This window comes from Macaca nemestrina, chromosome 6 (assembly GCF_043159975.1).
Source record: "Macaca nemestrina isolate mMacNem1 chromosome 6, mMacNem.hap1, whole genome shotgun sequence".
Lineage (NCBI taxonomy): Eukaryota > Metazoa > Chordata > Mammalia > Primates > Cercopithecidae > Macaca > Macaca nemestrina.
This window is the reverse complement of record NC_092130.1, coordinates 42,070,475-42,093,730: the sequence shown is the minus strand read 5'-3', so window position 1 is coordinate 42,093,730 and position 23,256 is coordinate 42,070,475. Positions and strand designations below refer to the sequence as shown.

The 23,256-nt window shown below is 43.1% G+C and overlaps 1 protein-coding gene across 1 annotated transcript in view; it reads left to right on the top strand.

Annotated features, from left to right (window-relative positions):
• Positions 1–1,296: 1,296 nt before the first annotated feature.
• Positions 1,297–23,256, top strand: part of LOC105467079 (lysine demethylase 3B) — an 86,308-nt gene continuing 64,348 nt past the window's right edge. Inside the window, exons 1-2 of the mRNA XM_071098362.1 lie at positions 1,297–1,600; positions 21,852–22,019. Of these exons, the coding sequence (XP_070954463.1) occupies positions 1,409–1,600; positions 21,852–22,019 (360 nt within the window). The 5' untranslated portion in view covers positions 1,297–1,408. The remainder of the gene's footprint in view (positions 1,601–21,851; positions 22,020–23,256) is intronic.

Below are 23,256 nucleotides of genomic sequence, written 5' to 3'. Positions count from 1 at the left end.
GTATAAAGTCAATAGTTGGTTACCCCTCTCCCTAAGCCTTTTGTTACAAGAAAAGTAGGTCAAGGGTGTAGACAAGGTTATGGACAGGAGATAGCTGGGTAGGCACAGAACCTACTGCTCTTTCCTGTCTGTAGGGAAAATCAATGAAAAAAAGTCATTTTTAGAGCAACAGTCATGGGTTATTACTAGACCCTTTATCTTTTGTACTCGTTTTGTGTATACTCAGTCTCCGCATCCATGAGACCATGGAACGTGCTAGTCCCTGATATTGCCAACTTTACATGATTGAGGCAATTTCCTGTTGCTTATTGTGGGTAACAATCTAGCCAAAAATCTCAGCATCTCACTTTCTCTACAGGCTCCTTTTCTAATCAGGAGCTACCAGTCTCCCACACCTGTATTAAATGCATTCAGATAAGAGTTACAGAATTTTCTTTGCCCCCAGCCCCACTAATTCCATGGTAAGATGGGGTGCTACTAAGAGAACCCCTTTACTGCTGGTCTATTTCCAGTTCCCCTAAGAGTTGAATGGAGAAACACGTAGACTTAATAACATTGGTAGACTAGGAAGGGGAAGAAGTTAGGTCGGTTTTAGGAAACACACCAAGATGGGGGGGGGCACGTTGGCTTTCAGTCAGTGGAAAGAGTGGTGTTATGCATCCAATGGAAGTAATACATTGGCCAATTGGAAAGGAACCTAAGAAATACTGGCAGTATAGAATGGTGCTGTTATGGGCCAATGAGAAGAAAGATATTGTGTCTCATGGACCAATGGGGAGAACATTTCCTGCAAGACAGCAGGTTGGGTGGCTCATATTTTCAGGATAGGAAATCAGTCGGGGTATTGGAGATACTAAATAGCTCAAAACATCCACTCTCTAGGTACCTTGCCCCTCACCCTCTTACCCCGTAAATGTCTTTGGCATCCGAGGAGAGCAAGCTAAAAAGCCCTCTCATATGTACGACTCCCTAAAGGAAGATTGAGACCAGGGATGGTGCCAGGGGGAAGCTGAAGGAACCCTAAAGGAAGATTGAGACCAGGGATGGTGCCAGGGGGAAGCTGAAGGAACCGCCCACTTCCCTACCCCGGCCGAACCTGCAATTCCCCTCCCGACCGCAGGGGGCACTGCAGGCCCCGGGGAGATTGGGGCGGAGCGCTGCGAGGGGCCAGGAGCTGCCGCCCCGCTCCAGAGCGCGGGGGGCGCTGTGCGGGGCCCAGGCTGCGGCTCCGCTCCCGGCCACGGGGGGCGCTGCGCGGCGCCGGTGGTTGGTGGTGGCTGTTGGGGGGGGTGGGGGGGAACGGCGGCCGCGGGTGGTGCGGAGGGAGGCCTTGCGGGCGGATCGGGCGCTTGGCGGCGGAGGCGGTGGGAGGCGGCGGGCGGGAGCGCGGGTCAGGCCGGCCCCGGCGATGGCGGACGCGGCGGCCTCCCCGGTGGGCAAGCGGCTGCTGCTTCTGTTCGCGGACACTGCGGCCTCAGCCTCGGCCTCAGTCCCCGCGGCGGCGGCGGCGAGCGGAGATCCGGGGCCTGCGCTGCGCACTCGAGCCTGGCGGGCCGGCACGGTGCGGGCCATGAGCGGGGCGGTGCCCCAGGACCTAGCGGTGAGTGGCGGCCGAGTCGGGCACTCGAGGCCGGGGCTGCGGGGCCTGCGGGCGGCCTCCCCGGGGGCCTTTGTGAGGGGGCGGTGGGATGGGGGTGACCCATTTCCGTGCCCCCGCATCTCCTTAGCGCCCCCCGCCGGCACCTCGGCACCCCGAGCTCTTGCCGGCATGGCTTCCGCGTCGGGGTATGCGCCCCTGTTACCCCCGGGGGGCGGCCAGGGCGCCCGGAGCTGCTGCTTGCAGCCGGCAGGCCCCGCCTCCTGGGCGACCCTTTCTCGGCGTTCCCCCCAACACGCCTTCGGAGCAGACTCTCGAATCTTGAGCTCCCGGGAGCCTCAGAGTTCGGCCAGTGTTGCCGCTGCCCTCTCGAAGACGCGGACCTGTGGTCCCCAGCCTCTCCCAGGAGACCTGCGCCCTGTTCCTTTTCTCCCAGAGCCCCAAGTGGGGCGGGAATGTGGGCAGTTATGGGAGGCACGGAGATTGCAGTTGGAGCTGGTCGGGGCTTTTTTATCTGGCAGTTACTTCCTCGTCTGAGCTGGGCTCAGCCTGGCTGTCTCCAGAAAGGCCAGCTCTGGGCACTGTCTCGAGCTCTCGTCTACTTACGCTTCTGGGTGACAGGAGCTGCAGTTGTGGCTGTTTTTGATAAGTTTGAGATCTTTCTTAGTAGCCGAACGGGGCTGCTGGGTAGTACTTTTTGCTCCCAGCTCAGCTACTCCCCCCCAACCCGGGAGAGGTTTTGTTTTGAAACTTTGTGTTTGGGCTTGGCCCCTTTTGAATGCCTTGGTGAGTTTCGTGATTAAAGCTGTTCAGTCATACAACTTAACTAGCATTCGGGATCTTGATGTGTTATTCTCGTTAATGTGGCGGTAAAATATAGTGTTTGAGTTTTGGCAAGCCACTTTATTTCCTCATTTTGATAGGGGCCCTAGCTTCTCTGGTGAGATAAGGCTGTGAAAAATGGTGTGTGTGCGTGTTGGGGCAGGGGGTGGTCTTTTGGAATGTAATAGATCAGCAAGCAGAAAGTAAATTTTCTTGATGAACTTGCTTCTGCAGATATAAACGGTAACGCAGTTTGGGAGATTTGGAAGTAATGTTGTAGGCTTCCGATGTTCATTTTTCTTCCTATTGATCAACGGTGTTAGACTGTCCTTTTTCACTAATACACAAGCTTTATGGATTTTTTTGTGGATGGCTTAGGCTTTGCTTCTGCTACTTGGGTTCATTTGCTTTGATCTTTCTTCATGCTGTGTAAGAAACGCTGCTAGGACATTTATGAGGCCTCAGTGGGGCAAATTTGCGAAGAGATATCAGAAATGTAAGGGGATGGAATGATGATTAAGACTGGGATTTGGATTCCTCTGCGCTTTCTTTAAAAGATGGCTGGGATGGGAAAAGAAGTGTCCATTTCAGATTGATTCTACTCCCGTGGAGGCAAAACATACTTTGACCTAAGGCCTAGTTTGCCCTAGATATTCATTGGGATTTTTTTTCTGGTTCTTGCAATGGTCGTCTCGTTTCCTCCATCAGATGAATTGCTAATGAGCTCTGCACCTGAAATGGCTCCCCATTCACTTTGTTGTTTGCTGTGCTCCCTAAGGGCAGAAGTTTTTGAAGCTCACTTCCTTTCTGGACACCCACTAAGCTAAATACTGAATAATTTTACTACTGAGCCCACGGAACTGGGTTCTCAAACCAAGTAAAAAGTTGCAATGATTCTTGGAAATAAAAGCAAAGAACATTACAACTATGTTGAGGTCTTGCATGGGGCTGTGTGAATATAGAAGCAAAGGCAGGTTTGTATTTTGAGAATACATTTATGCTCGTCTTACATGTATATCCAGGGACATAGATGATAAAACAGCCAGACCAAAACTCAGAGCCTTTAGATTTTTTCACCAGTTTGCAAAATTGTTCAAGAATTGCTGTTTTGTTGAGGTTCTATTAATGACAATGACCAGTGTAGGATGAGAACGGGCCGTTTTGTTTTTCTTTCTTATTAAAAGAGATTTCCTTTGGACCGTGGGCATGTGGACCTTTCCAATTTGCACCACACACGGTAGTAAACACAACTGTCTTCCAATCAAAAGTGTTCTTCCCGTACTCAAGGGTGGAGTTTGCAAGCAGCTGGCCTGTGATTGGGCAGATTTTCATTCAGTTATGTTTAAGATGTTTTCAGGCATGCTTGGTTTTGAGTAATGCCTAGCAGGGCGCCCCCTTTTAAGGATGAGTAATTGAGGGTTGGATGAATGAGTTTCTGAAGTGATTGAAAACACACTTCTCAATTTTAGACTCCACAAATATACTCTTTCTAAATACTTTTTGATTCAGATATCCTATAAAATATAGTACTGATCCATTTAATGAAACATTTTTTGGAAAACAGTAACAAAGCTAAGTGCTACCTTAAGATGAGATATGAAATAAAGGAGTCAGGATCTGAGAGTTTTGTTGATTGAGAGTTTTGTTGGTAAGGGTCTCATAGGTGGACATCTTCACCAGCAAAAGCCATGCTGACAAATTATTCAGATGTTTAGCCAAGGCATGAAAACAGCTTTTTCCCCCTTTCTCATGGAATAGTAGTAGTTTTGTGTTTTAAAATGGGCCTTTTATTTTTTTTAGAATAGTTTATTGGGTTTTTATGCATTTATCTCTGGCTCTTTCCTAATCCGGTGTCCTCTTTGTGTTCCTAAGTCATTATTGGCTCATGTAAGTTGCAGAGACCTTGGGACTGTCACATATGTGTGTATTGTAGATAAAACAGACCAAAAAATAGAAGAAAGAAACCCATGGATTTTCCTTTTTTTGTTATAAAAGCAAAGCTTGTAATTTGCAAAATGTCAAACAAAGGTTTACACAGGAAAAACCAGCAATCTCTTTGCTCATCTTTCTTAATACTAATACAAAAACATGAAAACATTCAACCGTATACAGTTTCCTTTTTTTAGCAAATGGTGTCATACTGCACAATATTTACATCCTGCCTTTTTTTCTTTCATTTGACAGTATACCATGGGGATCAATACTTACAGATTTTACTCATCATTTTTGGTAACTACCTTATATTCCATAGAATGGATGTACCATAATTTATTCAGTTATTCCTCCTGTTAATGGACATTCAGGTTATCTCAAGTTTTTTTGGCAGTATAGACGGTGCTGTCATTAATATACTTGTATACATATTTTTATGTAATCTAGGTTTTATTTCTGTAGTTTAGCAATCCAGGATTGAAATTGTTCTGTTAAGAAGTATATGTATTTTTTATTTTATTACATAATGCCAGGTTATTTTCCAGTAGGTGTATAGCATTTCCTACTCCACCAACAATACTCAAAGTGCTTGCTTGTTTCTCTTTACCCTTGCCATCACTGGTGTCATCAGTCTTTCGTTTTTGCCAATCTGATGGGTGAAAAACAGTATCCATGATTTTCATGACTATTTGTCCTTTTTTTCCATGTGTACTGGCTTTTTCATTTATTTGTTACTTATGGATATCTTTTGCTCATTTGAGAAAAATAGGAGTTGTCTTATCACTCTCTGCAAGTTCTGTGCATGCATATTAACTCCTTCACCTGCTCAATGGGTTGTATTTTGTTTCATTTGTCTCTTGACTTTTTTTTTGTTTGTTTTGAGACAGAGTCTCGCTGTGTTACCCAGGCTGGAGTGCAGTGGCTCCATCTCAGCTCACTGCAACCTCTGCCTCCTAGGTTCAAGCGATTCTCCTGCCTCAGCCTCCCAAGTAGTTGGGACTACAGGCACATGCCACCATGCCCAGCTAATTTTTTGTATTTTTAGTAGAGACAGGGTTTCACCATATTGGCCAAGATGGTCTCTATCTCCTGACCTTGTGATCTGCCCACCTCGACCTCCCAAAGTGCTGGGTTTACAGGTGTGAGCCACCGGGCCCGACTTCTTGAGTTTTTTAATGGGTTGCTTTGCCATATAGAAAAATAAGAATTTTATGTTATCAGAATTATCGGGCCTCTTTTTGTTTATTTGTTTTGTTTTTGAGACAGAGTCTTGCTCTGTCTCCCAGGCTAGAGTGCAGTGGCATGCTTGCAGCTCACTCCTGGGCTAGAGTGATCCTCCCAGGGACTACAGGCATGCGCCACCAGGCCTGGCTAACTTTTGTATTTGTTGTAGAAATGGGGTTTCACCATGTTGCCCAGGCTAGTCTGGAACTCCTGGGCTCAAGCAGTTGCCTGCCTCAGCCTCCCAAAGTGCTGGGATTCCAAACATGAGCCACTGTGCCTGGCCTGACTTTTCTTAATAGTTTAGGATTACTTGACTGGGAAGGAATCCCCATCTTGAACCTGTATAAATATACTTTAAAAAACTTTTTTTTTTTTTTTTGAGACAGGGTCTCTCTGTTGCCCAAGCTGGAGTACTATGACACAATCACAACACACTGCAGCTTCGACCTCCCTGGGCTCAGGTGATACTCCCGCCTCAGCCTCCCAAGTAGCTAGAACCACAGATGCCCACTACCACGTCTGGCTAACGTTTATATTTTGTATAGAGATAGGTTTTGTCATGTTGCCCAGGCAGGTCTTGAACTCCTGGGTTCAAGCAATCTGCCTGACTCGGCCCCCTAAAGTGTTGGGATTACAGGCGTGAGCCACTATGCCCAGCCAACATTCTTGTTTATTTTTACCTTTAGATTTTTGGTCCATCTGGAATTTATTTTTTATTTTTATTTATTTATTTATTTATTTTGAGACGGAGTCTCACTCTGTTGCCCAGGCTGGAGTGCAGTGGTGTGATATTGGCTCACTGCAACCTCTGCCTCCTAGGTTCAACCAGTTCTTCTGCCTCAACCTCCCAAGTAGCTGGGACTACAGGCATGCACGAGATCGGGTTTCGCCACGTTGGCCGGGCTTGTCTCGAAGTCCTGACCTCAGGTGATCCACCCACGTCAGCCTCCCAAAGTGCTGGGATTACAGGTATGAGCCACCGTGCCTGGCCTGTAATTATTTATTTATTTAGAGACAGAATTTCATTCTTATCACCCAGGCTGGAGTGCAATGGTGTGATCTCGGCTCACTGCAACCTCTGCCTCCTGGGTTCAAGCGATTCTCCTGCCTCAGCCTCCCCAAGTAGCTGGGATTACAGGCGCCCACCACCATGTAATTTCACCATGTTGGCCAGGCTGGTCTCGAACTCCTGACCTCAGATGATCTGCCTGCCCCGGCCTTCCAAGTGCTGGGATTACAGGTCTGAGCCACTGTTCCCAGCGGGAATTTTTTTTTTTTTTTTTTGGAGACGGAGTCTTGCTTTGTTGTCCAGGCTGTAGTGCAGTGGCACGATCTCAGCTTACTGCTGCAACCACTGCCTTCCAGATTCAAGCGATTCTCCTGCCTCCAGTCCCAGTAGCTGGGATTACAGGCATGCGCCACCACACCCAGCTAATATTTTTTATTTTTTAGTAGAGACAGGATTTCGCCATGTTGGCCAGGCTGGTGATCCACCCGCCTTGGCCTCCCAAACTGCTGGGATTACAGTCATGAGCCACTGCGCCCGGCCCTTTTTTTTTTTTATTTTAATGGTTTTATCTGTCACCCAGGCTGGAGTACAGTGGTGCAGTCATAGCTCACTGCAACCTCAAATTTGTGGGCTCAGTTGGTCCTCCTGCCTCAGCTTCCTGAGTAGCTGGGACTACAGGTATACAGCACCATTCTCAGCTTTTTTGTTTGTTTGTTTGTTTTTGAGACACAGTCTTACTGTGTCACCCAGGCTGGTGTGCAGTGGTGCAGTCTTGGCTCACTGCAACCTCCACCTCCAGAGTTCAAGATATTCTCCTGCCTTAGTCTCCTGAGTAGTTGGGATTACAGGCGTGTGCCACCATGTCTGGCTAATTTTTGTATTTTTAGTAGAGACAGCGTTTCATGATGTTGGCCAGGCTAGTCTTTAACTCCTGACCTCAGCTGATCTGCCTATCTCAGCCTCCCAAAGTGCTGGGATTACAGGTGCGAGCCACCATGCCCCTGTGCTTTTTTTTTTTTTTTTTTTTTTGGTAGAGATTGGGTCTCACAGTTTTGCCCAGGCTGGTTTCAAACTCCTGGCCTTAAGTGATCACCCAGCTCGGCCTCCCCAAGTGCTAGGATTACAGGCATGAGCCACTGCACTTAGCCTGGAATATTTTTGTAATTGGCAAGTAAGATGAGGGACCTAATTTTTTTTTCTGCTGAGTGACCAATTGTGGCGACACTAATTTTTTTAGGTAAACCATTCTTTTTCTTTCTGTACGTATAATTAAATAATGCTGTAAATGTAGTATCACTTGGTTTTGAATGTGTATCATAGTTATCTCATGTATCCAGAAGTTACCAGAGAAGTGAAAGCATATATGCCCTATTTTTTTTAGTCCCTTAATCTTTCATCTCTATTTCAAGGAAAGACAGATTCTAAAATACTCCCTTCCTTTGATTAGAGATAATGTAATAATTGTAGCAATGTCTAGGCTAGTACTATGTTTCTTCTATCTGAGAGTCTTCCAGGAGGAGTGACAGTGTATCTGCCTTCTGTTTTTACACCTCCCCACCCAACCTTTCCTCTGTCTCAGGGTGGGGTAGGTAACTCTAAAATACCTATTTTGTTTCTAAATAATGTAATAATTATAGTCAGGTCCAGGACAGTATTATATTTACTGTATTTCCAGTATACAATTCGCTACCTGTGGTCAAACATAGAATTTCAGCCCTAGTTGAAATGGGAGTTTGTGGCTTTTAAAATGTTTGTGTCCTTTTATTACTTATAATTCCAAAAGTTAAAACTCTGAGTGATATCTTGATACTTATGCTCTGTTTATTAATGTAAATAGAATATGTTTTTGTGAATCTGTGTATGGTGTAGAGAACTTTAAATAAAAATGACATTGTACTTTTTGACATTGAGTATGTACCATTTAATTGTGAGCCCTTCTAAGCACACTCATCACCTTAACTCTCCCCTTACAGCAGCAGGTCTGTTTTTGAAACACTGAGCCATGGTTGAGTTTTTCAGACTCTCAAGCACTTTATATAGTTGATTTTAAAAAAAAAAAAGATTGTCTCTGTGTGTGTGTGTGTGTGTGTGTGTGTGTGTGTGTGTGTGTGTGTGAATCTTAATAGTTCTATTTCTTTTTTTTTTTGAGACGGAGTCTCACTCTTTCACCCAGGCTGGAGTGCAGTGGCACAGTCTTGGCTCACTGCAACCTCCGCCCCCCGGGTTCAAGTGATTCTCCTGCCTCAGCCTCTCGAGTAGCTGGGATTACAGGCAAGTAGCTGGGATTACAGGTTCCTGCCACCACACCCAGCTAATTTTTATATTTTTAGTAGAGACAGGGTTTCACCATGTTGGCCAGGCTGGTCTTGAACTCCTGACCGCAAGTAATCTGCCTGCCTTGGCCTCCCGAAGTGCTTATATTACAGGTGTGAGCCACTACGCCCAGCCATTAATTTCCCATTTGTTTCTAAGGGACTTGCTTCACTAAGTCCCCACCTGCCAAGAGTTCATTCTCTTTTTTTTTTAATACACCGCTTCCTGGGTCTCTTCTCCAACTTGTTCTAGTTTATTTATTTAGTTCCCCCTCCACCAACAGACTCAAAATGGTGGGTAAGAAACATGGCATTTTCTGTTGTGATTTTCTTTGCAACAGCTGGGGTGGGTTCTATAGGCTTTGCTTCCACAAGGCCTGGGGGACGCAACACCTGTTGTTGCTTCTCAGTTTTCCACTGCCTTTGACAGGTTAGTGGTTTTTAAGCCCTTTCCACTGTACCATCCCTACTGCCCCTGGTGCGAAAGCATCATCTTTTGCTCTTGATCTCTAGGTGGGTAAAAACTGCCTGATTAGTAGTGATTCAGATAGTGTGACCTCTTTGAGTTTGGCAAGGGCCGAAACTCCTTTTTTTTTTTCCTTTTTTCACGACTTCAGAGGTAATCAGGCTCTAGGGGACTGATTCTCTCTAACCGAACTCTGGAGACTGAATTGTAAATCCATATGCAAGGTTATTAATTTACAGTGGGAGGTATACCTACCCAGAGATCTGCATACAGCCCCTTCCTGCTCTGCTGTAGAGACCAAATTACTGGTAAGAAGGGTCTTCAATGTGCAAAGAATTGGACAAGGGAAATTGGGTGTTGCCAAAAGGCTGTTTAAAGCAAGCAGCCTTGATTTTAGTGATCCTCCACTTTTCTAGTATTTTCTGGCTTTCATTGCTTTGTTCCCTCTTTAACCTTTTCTTTTAATGCTGTCATCCATTGAAATCCTATACAGAGAAAAGAAAACCTGCTTATCCTTCAGGCCCATGCATCCTGGGAGCTACAAACCCTATAAAGCCTTTCCGATTCCCCAGCATGTTGTTTTTATTCTTTGTTCCTTTAGCACTTTGTGGAGACCACTTTTTGGAATATTTATTGTAGTTTTTCTTGTTATAGATATGTGTAGCAAGATGTATAGCTTGTGAAGAAGTTCAGGAAACGCCACCCCAAAATGTGCTGCTTTGGATCTCAAACTGAAGGCACTTGGGGAGCAGCAGATGGAGGGCTGTCTCTGAACTTACTTCATCTACCTAAAGACACATCCTCCAAGAGGAACTCTAGGCCGGGCGCTGTGGCTCACGCCCGTAATCCCAGCACTTTGGGAGGCTGAGGTGGGCAGATCACTTGAGGCCAGGAGTTCGAGACCAATCTGGCCGACATGACAAAACCCCATGTCTGCTAAAAATTACAAAAATTAGCCGGGCGTGGTGGCGCACGTAATCCCTGCTACTCGGAGGCACAAGAATGACTTGAACCTGGGAGGCAGAGGTTGCAGTGAACCAAGATTGCACCACTGCACTCCAGCCTGAAAGAAACAAAAAAAAAAAAAAAGAAGGAACGCTATTGTCATGAATCTCTTCCCTGCTAACCTTATCAACCAGGGCAGATTAATTCCTATCACAGGAGATGAGACTGGAGGTCTATACCACATGCAGACAGGCAGCTTTAGCTGTCACCTGTTCTTCTGAGGACCCATTGATTTTTTTCCCAAAAATCATTAAGCCAGGTTCAGTGGTGTCGACCTATAGAGAAGATCACTTGAGCCCAGGATTTTTTTGTATACACACACACACACACACACACAAAATATCTTAAATAAGTGAATAATGTATGTGGTTTACTCTCCCCTAAGTTGCCTATGAGAAATATAGAAATGTAATTATTTCTGTAATTTTATATTATTATATAATTATTTCTATAATTTTATAATTATATAATTATATAAAAACTATTTCTATAATTTCTTTAGAAATACAAGAAAGCTTCTCAGTCTCACTGGGTTCTGGGTATTTACTTTTCCTTCTTGTGATGCCCCCTACATGTAACAAATTTGTATTATTTTTCTCTCCTTAAACTGCTGACTGTTAATCACCTAACCTTCAGAAGGTAGAGGGAAAGTCTTCCATCCTTCACACTTGCTTATCTGTTCTACTAGATTGTAAATTCATGGAGGTCAGGAAACATGGATTTTTCTCTTTTTTCTCTTCTTTTCTCTAACCACTCTGTCTAAAAAAAGTAGAACATTTTGAAGCCCCTATTAGGCTGATGTTCACTTCCGATTTATTACGGAATTTCTACTCTGCAGCCCCGTTATCTTTATAATCTTTCAATTTTTTTCCTTTACATGTTTTTATTGATATGGACTCACTACTAATTTTTTCATCTTGATATTGGAGTCACATTTGGGACTCCAATCCAAGGTACACTTGCCTTTGGTTTTGTGATTTGCGTCCGGGTTGTTTTCTTAGATTTGAAACATTTGGTGTTTTCTTTTTCTAATTCTAAAGTAATGCATGTCCATTATACAAAATGTAGAAATTATTATTTTTTTTTTTTGAAACGGAGTCTCGCTGTGTCTCCCAGGCTGGAGTGCAATGGTGTGATCTCGGCTCACTGCAACCTCCGCCTCCTGGGTTCAAGTGATTCTCCTGCCTCAGCCTCCTGAGTAGCTGGGACTACAGGCTCCCGCCACCACACCCGGATAATTTTTTGTATTTTTAGTAGAGACGGGGTTTCACCGTGTTAGCCAGGATGGTCTCAATCTCCTGACCTCGTGATCCGCCCACTTTGGCCTCCCAAAGTGCTGGGATTACAGGCATGAGCCATCGCGCCTGGCCTCATACTGCATTTTTAATTTTTAATTTTGCTTTTTCATTTAATGTGGCAGTTATTTTCTTTATTTTTCTTTTTCTTTTTTCCTCTTTTTTTTTTTTTTTTTTTTTGAGATGGAGTCTCACTCACTCTGTCGCCCAGGCTGGAGTGCAGTGGCACGATCTGTGCTCACTGCAACCTCCATCTCCCGATTTCAAGTCATTCTCCTCCCTCAGCCTCCCAAGTAGCTGGGATTACAGGTGCTGTGCCACCATGCCCGGCTAATTTTTGTATTTTTAGTAGAGATGGTGTTTCGTCACGTTGACCAGGTTGTTCTCGAACTCCTGACCATAAATAATCTGCCTGCCTCAGCCTCCCAGAGTGCTGGGATTACAGGTATAAGTCACCACACTCAGCCTGTTATTTTCCTTTTTTACTAAAAATTATTCATTTTATGGGTGATTTTAATTTTCTTGGTGCTCTTCTGTATTTTCCACTGGTAATTCATGTATTGCTTTTATAACCCAAAAGAAAATAATAAATGCTGTGCAAGGAATTTGAACGTAATCTTATGCACGTAATTTTTTTTGGCTGAGTAATTTAACTCTTCCCCTTTCATTGGATATTAAAATTGTTTCAGATTTTAGGCTTCATCTATAATGCCATGGTGAGCATTTTTGTGAATAAAACCTTTTCAGTGTTTAGGGTTATTTACTAGGATTATGGTCCGAAGTGGTATGATAGACACTGAGTATGTACATGTTTAAGATTCTTGATATATAGCAATTAAAAAAAAAAAAAAGTCATGCCAGTTTTTACTCTGACCTGAGTTTGCTTATGGAATAAGCATTTATCTGGAGCCCATATTCTGCTACGCATTTAAAGTCTTTATTTCTTGTAATCCTACAGGCAATCCTTTGAGGTCTTTATTGTCCCTATTTATAGGCAAAGGAAGTGAGGCTCAAAGAGGCTAAAGTGACTTGCTCCAGGCTACACAGTTAAGAAATGGGAGAGGTGGGATGCAAATCTGTATCTGTCATTCCACAACCCCTGAAAGCACTAGATTCAGGTTATTTCCGTTGTTCCCATGTACTTCACATTTATTTTATTCAGGATGTTAGAAAGTAGAAAAATTTGGGGATATTTGGTAGAAAGCTATCTCTTGAGAGTCAAAGAAACTGTAAAGAGAAAATTATTTTTAATTTGAAAACAGAGGTATTCAACTCATGCATCTACTCCCACCTTGACAAGATATCCCACAGTTGTGTAATATTATTTTTAACAGAGTTCACATTTTGTTTGGAGTATAGGTAGGAAAACTGGAAAATTTAGGAGCCTTGGAAAGTTATCTTTGATTTCCTTTACCATCTCACAGTCATCACCATATCCTGTTATTTTTATCTCTAATTTCTCAAATATACTTTACATTCATCCAGTATTTTTTTTTTTCTTTTTTCTTTTTTTGAGACAAAGTCTTGCTCTTGTCCCCCAGGCTAGAGTACAATGGGGCAATCTCCACTCACTGCAACCTCCCGGATTCAAGCGATTCTCCTGCCTCAGCCTCTTGAGTAGCTGGGATTACAGGTGCCTGCCACCACGCCTGGCTAATTGTTGTATTTTTGGTAGAGACGGAGGTTTCACCCTGTTGGCCAGGCTGGTCTCAAACTCCTGACCTCAGGTGATCCGCCCACCTCGGCCTCCCAAAGTGCTGGGATTACAGTCATGAGCCACCACGCACGGCCCTTACTGGGTTAGGTCTTTTAACTGGGTTATTATTGCTTTGTAATTGGTCTCCCTGCTTCCGGTTTCTTCCATCCATATCTTCCAACCTGACCCCAAAGGCAATTCTTTCCTCTTTTTTTTAAAAAAATAAGTTAATTATAAATACATTCTTTTAGGCCAGGCACAGTGGCTTACACCTGTAATCCCAGCACTTTGGGAGGCCAAGGCGGCCAGATCACTTGAGGTCAAGAGTTCAAGACCAGCCTGGCCAACATGGTGAAACCCCGTCTCTACAAAAAATACAAAAATTAGCCGGGCGCGGTGGTGCTTTGCCTATAATCCCAGCTACTCGAGAGTCTGAGGCACAGAATGCCTTGAACCCGGGAGGCGGAGATTGCGGTGAGCCTAGTGATATTGTCTCAAACAAATAAATAAATAAATAAGTAAATTCTTTTTTAAAAAAGGAAACATCTACCGATGAGGCTAAAATACTGTTCACTGTCTCATCCCAGCCCTCCCACTCACAATCCCCTCCCCTCAGATAATCTGCAACTTGCTTTTTTTCCCTCACATAATGTATCTCAGTGATCTTTCCACATTGGTCTATTAGATAGATCTCATTTTTAAAAACTCCTATTATTTATTCCATAGTATAAGTTGTATTTTAGTTATTCACCTAATTATAAAATGCTTTATAATTTCCATTTTGATTTCCTGTTTAAACTGAGTTTTGAGAACTTCCCCCCATTGTCTTTCTTTTTTCTTTCCTTCTTTTCTTTTTTTTTTTTTTTTTTTTTGAGACAGGGTCTCACTGTTGTCCAGGCTGGCGTGCAGTGGCATGATCATAGTTCACTGTAGCCCTGACTTCATGGGCTCAAGCAGTCCTCCTACCTCAGCCTTCCAAGTGGCTAAGACTTATAGGTGCACACCACTATGCCCAGCTAATTTTTTATTTTTGTAAAGATAAGGTCTCACCTATGTTACCCAGGGTGGTCTCGAACTCCTAGGCTCAAGTGATCCTCCCACCTCAGCCTCCCAAAGTGTTGGGGATTACAGGCATCAGCCACCATTCCTGGACCCCATTATCTTTCTATAGTTTACTAGGTCTCCCCACCACCTTTAAAACTGTCAGTGCTCCTTCAAGGCCTGTAGAGGCAACATAAGCTCAGATAGGTCTAGGGAGGAACCAGACTTGTGAAAAACAGCTGGGTGACAAACCAAAAGGTGTAGTGGGCATTGGCAGCCGCTGGAAGTGCACACGCTGCTTAAAGATATTCAAATGCACAAGGCCGGGCGCGGTGGCTCAAGCCTGTAATCCCAGCAGTTTGGGAGGCCGAGATGGGCGGATCACAAGATCAGGAGATTGAGACCATCCTGGCTAACACAGTGAAACCCCATCTCTACTAAAAAAAAATACAAAAAACTAGCCGGGCGAGGTGGCGGGCACCTGTAGTCCCAGCTTCTCGGGAGGCTGAGGCAGGAGAATGGCGTGAACCCAGGAGGTGGAGCTTGCAGTGAGCTGAGATCCGGCCACTGCACTCCAGCGTGGGTGACAGAGCGAGACTCCGTCTCAAAAAAAAAAAAAAAAAAGATATTCAAATGCACAATATAAACAAACGAAAGACCACTCCTGGCCAAACAGCATCTTTGTCAACAGGTTTCAATTTTTCAACCATTAATATGCCAGTCAGAGCGCTTTACAGCTTACTTACTAACCACCTCCTCCTACTGCTCCCAGGACACTTGATCTGCTTTTATTTTTCTCTGCCTTTGCACCTGCTGGAAAGTCTTTCCTTCTTTTTTCTGCCAGAAGTATGCAGCTTGTCCTTTAAGACCCAGTTTGTATACTACTACCTCTTCTTGAAAATGTTCTGGTTTCCCAAAGCAGACATCTTGTCTAATCTAACATAGCCTATTCAAATCTTTATTATTATCCTGATTACTTCGCACTGAAATAATTTCTGTACCTCTCTGTTGGGCTTGTCTAGGGTGTGAGTCCCTACTGTCAATTTGCTGCCTTATTTACCTTGATATTCTTGGCCCTGGCAAATGCTTCACTTATAAGAGGCATTCTATTTGTGTTAAGAGAGTGAATAAACGAATAATGTTATTAATTATAGTAAGAATGGCCTTGAGAACAGCCAGAATCCAAACTGATGATTACATGACAAACATGAAGCCCCATATCACTTGTATTACTACCATCTGATTTTGTCAAACCTAGGATAATTTATTTTTAAATAACTTATTTAAATGTCACTAAAATGAATATAAATCACATGTAGACCACAAAGAGAAATGAAAGCAAGAATTTTAACACTAACTTTTCTTAACTAATAAAATACTTTACATGTAATCCTTGGGTTCTAACCGAAGCATGTGTTGTACCATTTGCTACTTTTACTCTAATAGTAGAAATTTAATCTGACTTTTTAAAAAATTTCTTAGCTGATCATGGTTTGTTTTAATCAGGCTTTTAAAAAATTATCTTGGCGGGGCGTGGTGGCTCACCCCTGTAATCTCAGCACTTTGGGAGGCCAAGGCAGGTGGATCATGAGGTTGGGAGTTCAGGACCATCCTGGGCAAGATGGTGAAACCCCATCTCTACTAAAAATACAAAAATTAGCTGGTGTGGTGGCGGGCACCTGTAATCCCAGCTACTCAGGAGGCTGAGGCAGGAGAATCGCTTGAACCCGGGAGGCAGAGGTTGCAGTGAGCTGAGATCGCACCACTGCACTCCAGCCTAGGCAACAGAGAGTCCTTCTCAAAAAGAAAAACAAACAAACAAACAAAAACTCAAACTGTTTTAGTCCTCCCCTACTAAGATTATCAGCCTCCCTTGGTCATCTCTGACTCAATCCAATCACTACCTTTATTTTTGCTAGTTTATATCCCTTCTTTGTGTACTGTGCCCTGGCCACTACCATTAAGAGTATGTGTTCTATGTACTTAGATTTAAAATGATTCTTCTTCTTTTTCTTTCTTCTTTTTTTTTTTTTTTTTTTTGAGACAGGGTCTCACTCTGTTGCTCAGGCTGGAGTACAGGCTCATGATCATAGCTCGCTCCCGCCTTGAACTCCTGGGCCCAAGCTGTCCTCCCATGTCAGCCTCCTGAGTAGTGTGGACTACAGGTGTACCCCACTATGCCTGGTTAATTTTTTCTTTTTTTTTTTCTTTTTTTTTTTTTGTAGAGACAGGATCTTGCTATGTTGCCAGGTCTGGTTTTGAACTCTTGAACTGCTGGACTCAAGTGATCCTCCCGCCTCAACCTCCCACAGTGCTGGGATTACAGATGTGGGCCACCGCGTCCCACATGAAATGATTCTTTACCTTGTATGTTCAACTCTTTCATTTTTGTAGCTAGGAAGCCAAGTACAGTCCTGGGCCAGAAACAAGCTTCACTCTTGGGGGAATATGTTTACATATATCCATAGTCCATGTTTATATATATCTACATTCCATATTGCTTTCAAAACAAATTCATATTATCAGATTGGAGCTGTCGTTTGATCCCAGGGTTTTTTCAGATTTAACACTTTATTCCATATCCTTTCCCCAAGTAAGGTAAGAGATAATTGCCCTTAAATTAGGTAAAATGTAACTCCCAAATATTTTAACTTTTTCCTAATGTTTTTAGGTATGTGATGATAGTATTGGATTCTTGAATATTAACTTTTAAAATATTCAAATTCTTATCTACAAAGAATAAAAATCATTACAGCTTTAGCCCAGTGGCTTATTTTAGTGTTGTTCTTGTTTTTGTGTGTTGGTATAACATAGAATATTATGATTCCTATGTTGATTTTTAAAGTGGTTGGCAGATTAGAACTATTCATCATGGCACCTAGCCATTGGTTACCATGGAGCCTCAACCTCTGGTTTTCTGAGGACACCTGGTAGAGTACTGTGTCACTCAGGGTCAGATCCAATCTGGGTATTGAACATTCCAGGCTGCTTTTCATGGTTTGCAAGGTCTTGTCTGTCCTCCAGCCATTGTGTCCTCCTGAGATCAGTTCATCTTTGTGATGGCAGCACTTCTTTTCTCTGGTTCAAAATCGAAGTCATTTTTCAATTCTCCCGTACTTCTATGTTCAGCTAGTCATCAACTTTGTGATAGGGCTCTTGGATTCTCATAAGCACAAGTCACTTCCTTCCTCATTTTACTACCCCTAACTCTGGGTCATGTAAGAACACTCCCTACTACTCCCCCACCATATACACACACACAAAACCTTTTAATGATAGTTGCATGCACACACCCACACCTCCCATTGACAGCTGGATGAAGCGCCAATCTTTTATCCAAGTGTTCAAGGTCTTCCACATCTACTCCTAGCCTTTTTAGCCTTATTTGCTACTGCTTCCTCCATAGTATGTTAAATAGTTCCTGGCCATCCCAGAACTTAACTGGGGCTTTTGTTGTCCTCAGTCTCTATCAGTTCCTCTGCACCTCTGAAGTGATCTTATGCCTCTGAATACCCACCATACTTTTTTTTACCCTGTTTCTATTTATCCTGTGACATACTGTTGCCCAAATAGTGCTTTATAATCAGCCAAAGTGCTTTAGAATCTGTTCCTTTATTTAATTTTCACAACCAGTCCATGAGGTAAGAAAGATGTGTCATATCACAAAAGAGAAAACTAAGATTTGAGGAGGGAAAAGTAAGTTATCTAGGTTTTGCAAGAGAGTGGAACTGAGACACTAATCCAGGCCTCCTGGAACATGAGCTCCAAGCTTTGTACATTATGCTGCCTTTCTTGGTGCCGGAGTCTGCACTTAAAGTAAGTTTGAATACATCTCTCTCTTTCCAGTTGCCTGTAAGTTACCTGAAGGCAGGGACTATGTCTTATTCCCCTATAACATGTATGTATGAATGAGCCTATTTATATATTAAATATACTGCAGTTCAGTGTTCTGTCCTTTTTCTTTGTAAAAATCATTCTTCTCCTCTCTGAGCCTTGCGTCTTTTTATTAAGTAGAAATGAAGCTTACTTTTCTCATTGCTAATTTCTTTGTTGGAGTATTATAGATAATAGAACTAGAACTTTATAACGAATTTAACTTTTGGGATAACTTTTCAGCAATGCACTTCAGTTCACAAGGATTTGTTACCTGTGAAGAGATTAAACCAGTAGCCAGGCTACTGAGCTATGGTTCCATACTTTCCAAGTGTAAATTTCCTGAATTTTCATATCATTATAATTTTTATGTTGGTTACTTGAGAACACGTATACAAACAAAAAGCTATTGTGAATTCAGTAATATTTTTCTTCAAATTTTTTTCACTGTGGTAAAATCAACATAAAATTTTATTAACAATTTTTAATAGATTTGAATTTTATTAATTACATCATCTACATGTATTTGAAAAATGATAGTACATACATCTGCAAGACCTCTGACATTCATTCTAGGAAATGCTTGGTGCCCCTAATACTTACAGATTCTCCTGGTAACTCCGCAGTTGCCAGTTGGGAGTCACGTCTATGGGGATTCTAATATTGTCCTACATCACTTAGTGTTGCCTTAAGAAGTTTCATGTGAGCTTTTTTTTTCTTTTTTTTTTTTTTGAAACAGAATTTTGCTCTTGTTGCCTAGGCTGGAGTGCAATGGCACAATCTCGGCTCACCGCAACCTCCGCTTCCTGGGTTGAAGTGATTCATCTGCCTCAGCCTCCTGAGTAGCTGGGATTATAGGCATGCGCCACCACGCCCAGCTAATTTTGTATTTTTAGTGGAGATGGGGTTTCTCCATGTTGGTCAGGCTGGTCTCGAACTCCTGACCTCAGGTTTGATCCGCCCGCCTCAGCCTCCCAAAGTGTTGGGCTGACAGGTGTGAGCCACTGCGCGCAGCCTCATGTGAGAAATTTTATAGAGCCAAGTAGTTGGAGAAGCTTTGCTTCCCTGAGTAATTGCTGTGTGTTTTCCTTGTGGACAACAAGAACTATGCAACTGACTTTGTCTCCATTTTTATACTGGGCTTTGGGAAACTTAAAGCCAAATATGTTACACAGGCTGTGCCCAGTGGCTCACGCCTGTAATCCCAACACTTCGGGAGACCAAGTCAAGGTGGGTGGATCAGTTGAAGCCAGGAGTTCGAGACCAGCCTGGCCAACATGGCAAAATCCCATCTGTACAAAAAATGCAAAAATTAGCTGGGCGTGGTGGTGCACACCTATAGTCCCAACTACTCGGGAGGCTGTGGCAGAAGAATCGCTTGAACCCAGAAGGCGGAGGTTGCAGTGATCCAAGATCGTGCCAGCCTGGGTGACACAGCAAGACTCTGTCTCAAAAAACAAAAAGTCATAGAATCACAGCAGCTATATAGATCCTTATTTCCTGCTAAGTTTTCCTTTTTTTTTTAACTTTGATAGTGACTTCCTGTTGTAGTTTGCTTGGCTCTGATTTTAATTTATAATTTATTGTTTTGTTACACGTGTTTCCCAAAAGCCAACAAAAATCCTTAGTTGATGGAGTGGGATATAAATAAATAAATACTCTGGCCCTTTTGTGACCAGCTATATATTAGGCACTGGACATATCTATTATAAATAGTGATAATTTATATACATATGTAGCTTTTTTTTGAGATAGAGTCCCACTCTGTTGCTCAGGCTGGAATGCAGTGGCATAATCTCGGCTCACTGCAACCTCCACCTCCCGTGTTCAAGCAGTTCTCTGCCTCCGCCTCCTGAGTAGCTGGGATTACAGGTGCCCGCCATCATGCCCAGCTAATTTTTGTATTTTTAGTAGAAACAGCGTTTCACCATCTTGTCTAGGCTGGTCTTGAACTCCCAACTTTGTGATCCACCTGCCTCAGCCTCCCAAAGTTCTGGGATTACAGGCATGAGCCACTGTGCCTGGCCGGCCACATATGTAGCTTTTGATGCTGTGTTGACTCATCTTCAGAAGTCAGAATTTATATAGAAAGTCAAAGCTGGGGCCAGCCAGGGTAGCTCATACCTATAATCCCAGCACTTTGTGAGGCTGAGGCAGGAAGATTGCTTGGCTCCAGGAGTTCAAGACCAGCCTGGGCAACATAGTGAGACCCTGTCTCTGCAAATAATCAAAAATTAGCTGGACATGGTAGTGTGCGCCTATAGTCTCAGCTACCCAGGAGGCTGAGGGAGAACTGCTTGGGCCTAGGAAGTCAAGGCTGTAGTGAGCCATGATTGTGCCACACAGCACTCAGTTTGGGCAACAAAGTAAGACTCTGTCTCCAAAAAAAAAAAAAAAAGGTCAAATCTAAGCATAGTATTTATTAGAAAAATGTAGCTTCATTTAATGTAATCTGCTTTCAGAACTGTATAAATACAGTGTCTACTTAAGTATATCTCAAGAAGTGAAGTATCTGTTCAGGGAAGAAGAAAGCATTGTGACTACAGCAAGTCTTTGCTAGCCGATGTGAGATTACTGCTGACAGTTGCACTTAAGAATCCACATGCAGCTTTGTGTGGTGGCTCACACCTATAATCCCAGCACTTTGGGACGCCAAGGTAGGAGGATCACTTGAGCCCAGGAGTTCAAGACTGGCCTGGGTAACATAGTAAGACCCTATCTCTACTGAAATAATTAATTTTAATTTAATTTTAAATTTTAAAAAAGGCTGGGCACAGTGACTCACGCCTGTAATCCTAGACTTTGTGACGCTGAAGTGGGCAGATCGCTTGTTCAGAAGTTCAAGACCAGCCTGGGCAACATGGTGAAACTGTGTCTCTACAAAAAATAAGCTGGGCATGGTGGCATATGCTAGTAGTTCCAGCTACTTGGGAGACTGAGGCAGGAGGATCATTTGAGCCCAGGATGCAGAGGTTGCAGTGAGCTGAGATCACGCCGTTTCACTGCAGCTTGGGCGACAGAGTGAGGCCCTGTCTCAATCAATCAATCAATAGAATCCACACACAGGAATGGGAGAACGATGTTTTTCAGCATTTTATCTTTTTGAATTTTTGCCATATACATACATCACCTATTGAAAAAATAATTAAAAGTTCACAATTTCAATAGAAGTATTAAAAATTTCTTCCCATTGGATTATGAGCTTTTTGAGACCAAGAAGTATGTCAGATTCCTTTCTGTACTCGTGAACCTAGTATAGTATGCCCTCAGCTAGTTTGTGTAAATATGAATTAGAAACTAAGAGTTGCCAATTTCAGTAGGGACATGACTAAAAATTACTGAATGACTGTGAATAGTTCATGCCTCCTTAACTCTGTTCCTCCTTTTCAGAATGGGGCTGAGACCAGCTTCCTGGCTCTGAAGATCAATTTTTATTGACATCCATTAAAAGATCTTAAACACAAGTTAGAATTATTCCTAGTCAGTTGTTCAGAACAGTGGGGTTTATGTTCATTTGTAAGTATAGTGTGAGATTTTTCCAAGTGTGACTTCCAAACTGCTTTTTATCTCTTTTTGCAGATCTTTGTAGAATTTGATGGCTGTAACTGGAAACAACACTCTTGGGTAAAAGTTCATGCTGAAGAAGTTATTGTGCTTCTGCTGGAAGGATCTCTTGTATGGGCACCCCGTGAGGACCCAGTCCTTCTCCAGGGCATTCGAGTCTCCATTGCACAATGGCCAGCCCTGGTGAGTGGCTTTTACTGGGTGGGAACGTATCTGAGCTTTACTCCTATAAACATAACTATGACATGTTACAGACAGAGTATGTATAAGAACTGTATACTTTGTCCTTAACATACGTTTATTCTGAAGTTACTAATGCAAAAATTAGGAGCAGTCTTTTCTCCTTTGTCCTCCAAAACGTTTTATATTAGGTGATATTTGATATGAAAGAATTTTTTTGGCCGGACATGGTGGCTCATGCCTTGTAATCCCAGCACTTTGGGAGACTGAGGCAGGAAGATCATTTAAGCTCAGGAGTTTGAGAATATCCTGGTAACATGCCAAAACCCCATCTCTACAAAAAATATAAAAATTAGCTAGGTCTGGTGACACATGTCTGTGGTCCCAGCTACTTGTGGGGCTGAGGTAGGAGGATGGCTTGAGCCCAGGAGGTTGAGGCTACGGTGAGCCATGATTGTGCCACTGTATCCAGCCTGGGTGACAGAGTGAGACCCCTGTCTCAAAAACAAAAAAAAAAAACAATGAAAAGAATTTTTTCACCTTTAGTCTTTTCTCAGAGCAAGGTTTTGAAACATTATTTGTAACCTTTGAAGTTTTTTTTCAATTATGGAGTGAAATAAAATAGCATTATAAAATTTATTTTATTTTTTTGAGACGGGGTCTGGCTCTGTCACTCAGGCTGGAATGCAGTGGTGCAATCACAGCTCACTGCAACCTCTGACCCTCAGGCTTAAACCATCCTCCCACCTCAGCCTCCCAAGTAGCTGGGACTACAGACGCACAGCACTGCACCCAGCCTAATTTTTGTATTTTTTGTAGGGATGGTTGCTCATCATGTTGCCTAGGCTGGTCTTGAACTCCTGGGCTCAAGCAGTCCACCTGCTTCAGCCTCCCAAAGTGCTGGGATTATAGGCATGAGCCACTGTGCCTGGCTGTGTGTTATAAAATTTAATTGTGAGAGTATCCATTTGTTTCTGTCTGTCCTATTAGCAAAGTATGGGTATAAATGGTAACTTCTAAAAAATCCTAATTCTCATGTGGCTAACCAAATTAAATAAATAATATTCAAAACAATTTTTTTAACCTATTGATGATATATATCATCACTTACTAAACTGTCTTTTCATTTGCTTTTTTTGTTGTTGTTGTTTTGAGACGGAGTCTCACCCTATCACCCAGGCTTGAGTGCAGTGGCACGATCTAGGCTCACTGCAACCTCCACCTCCCGGGTTCAAGCGAT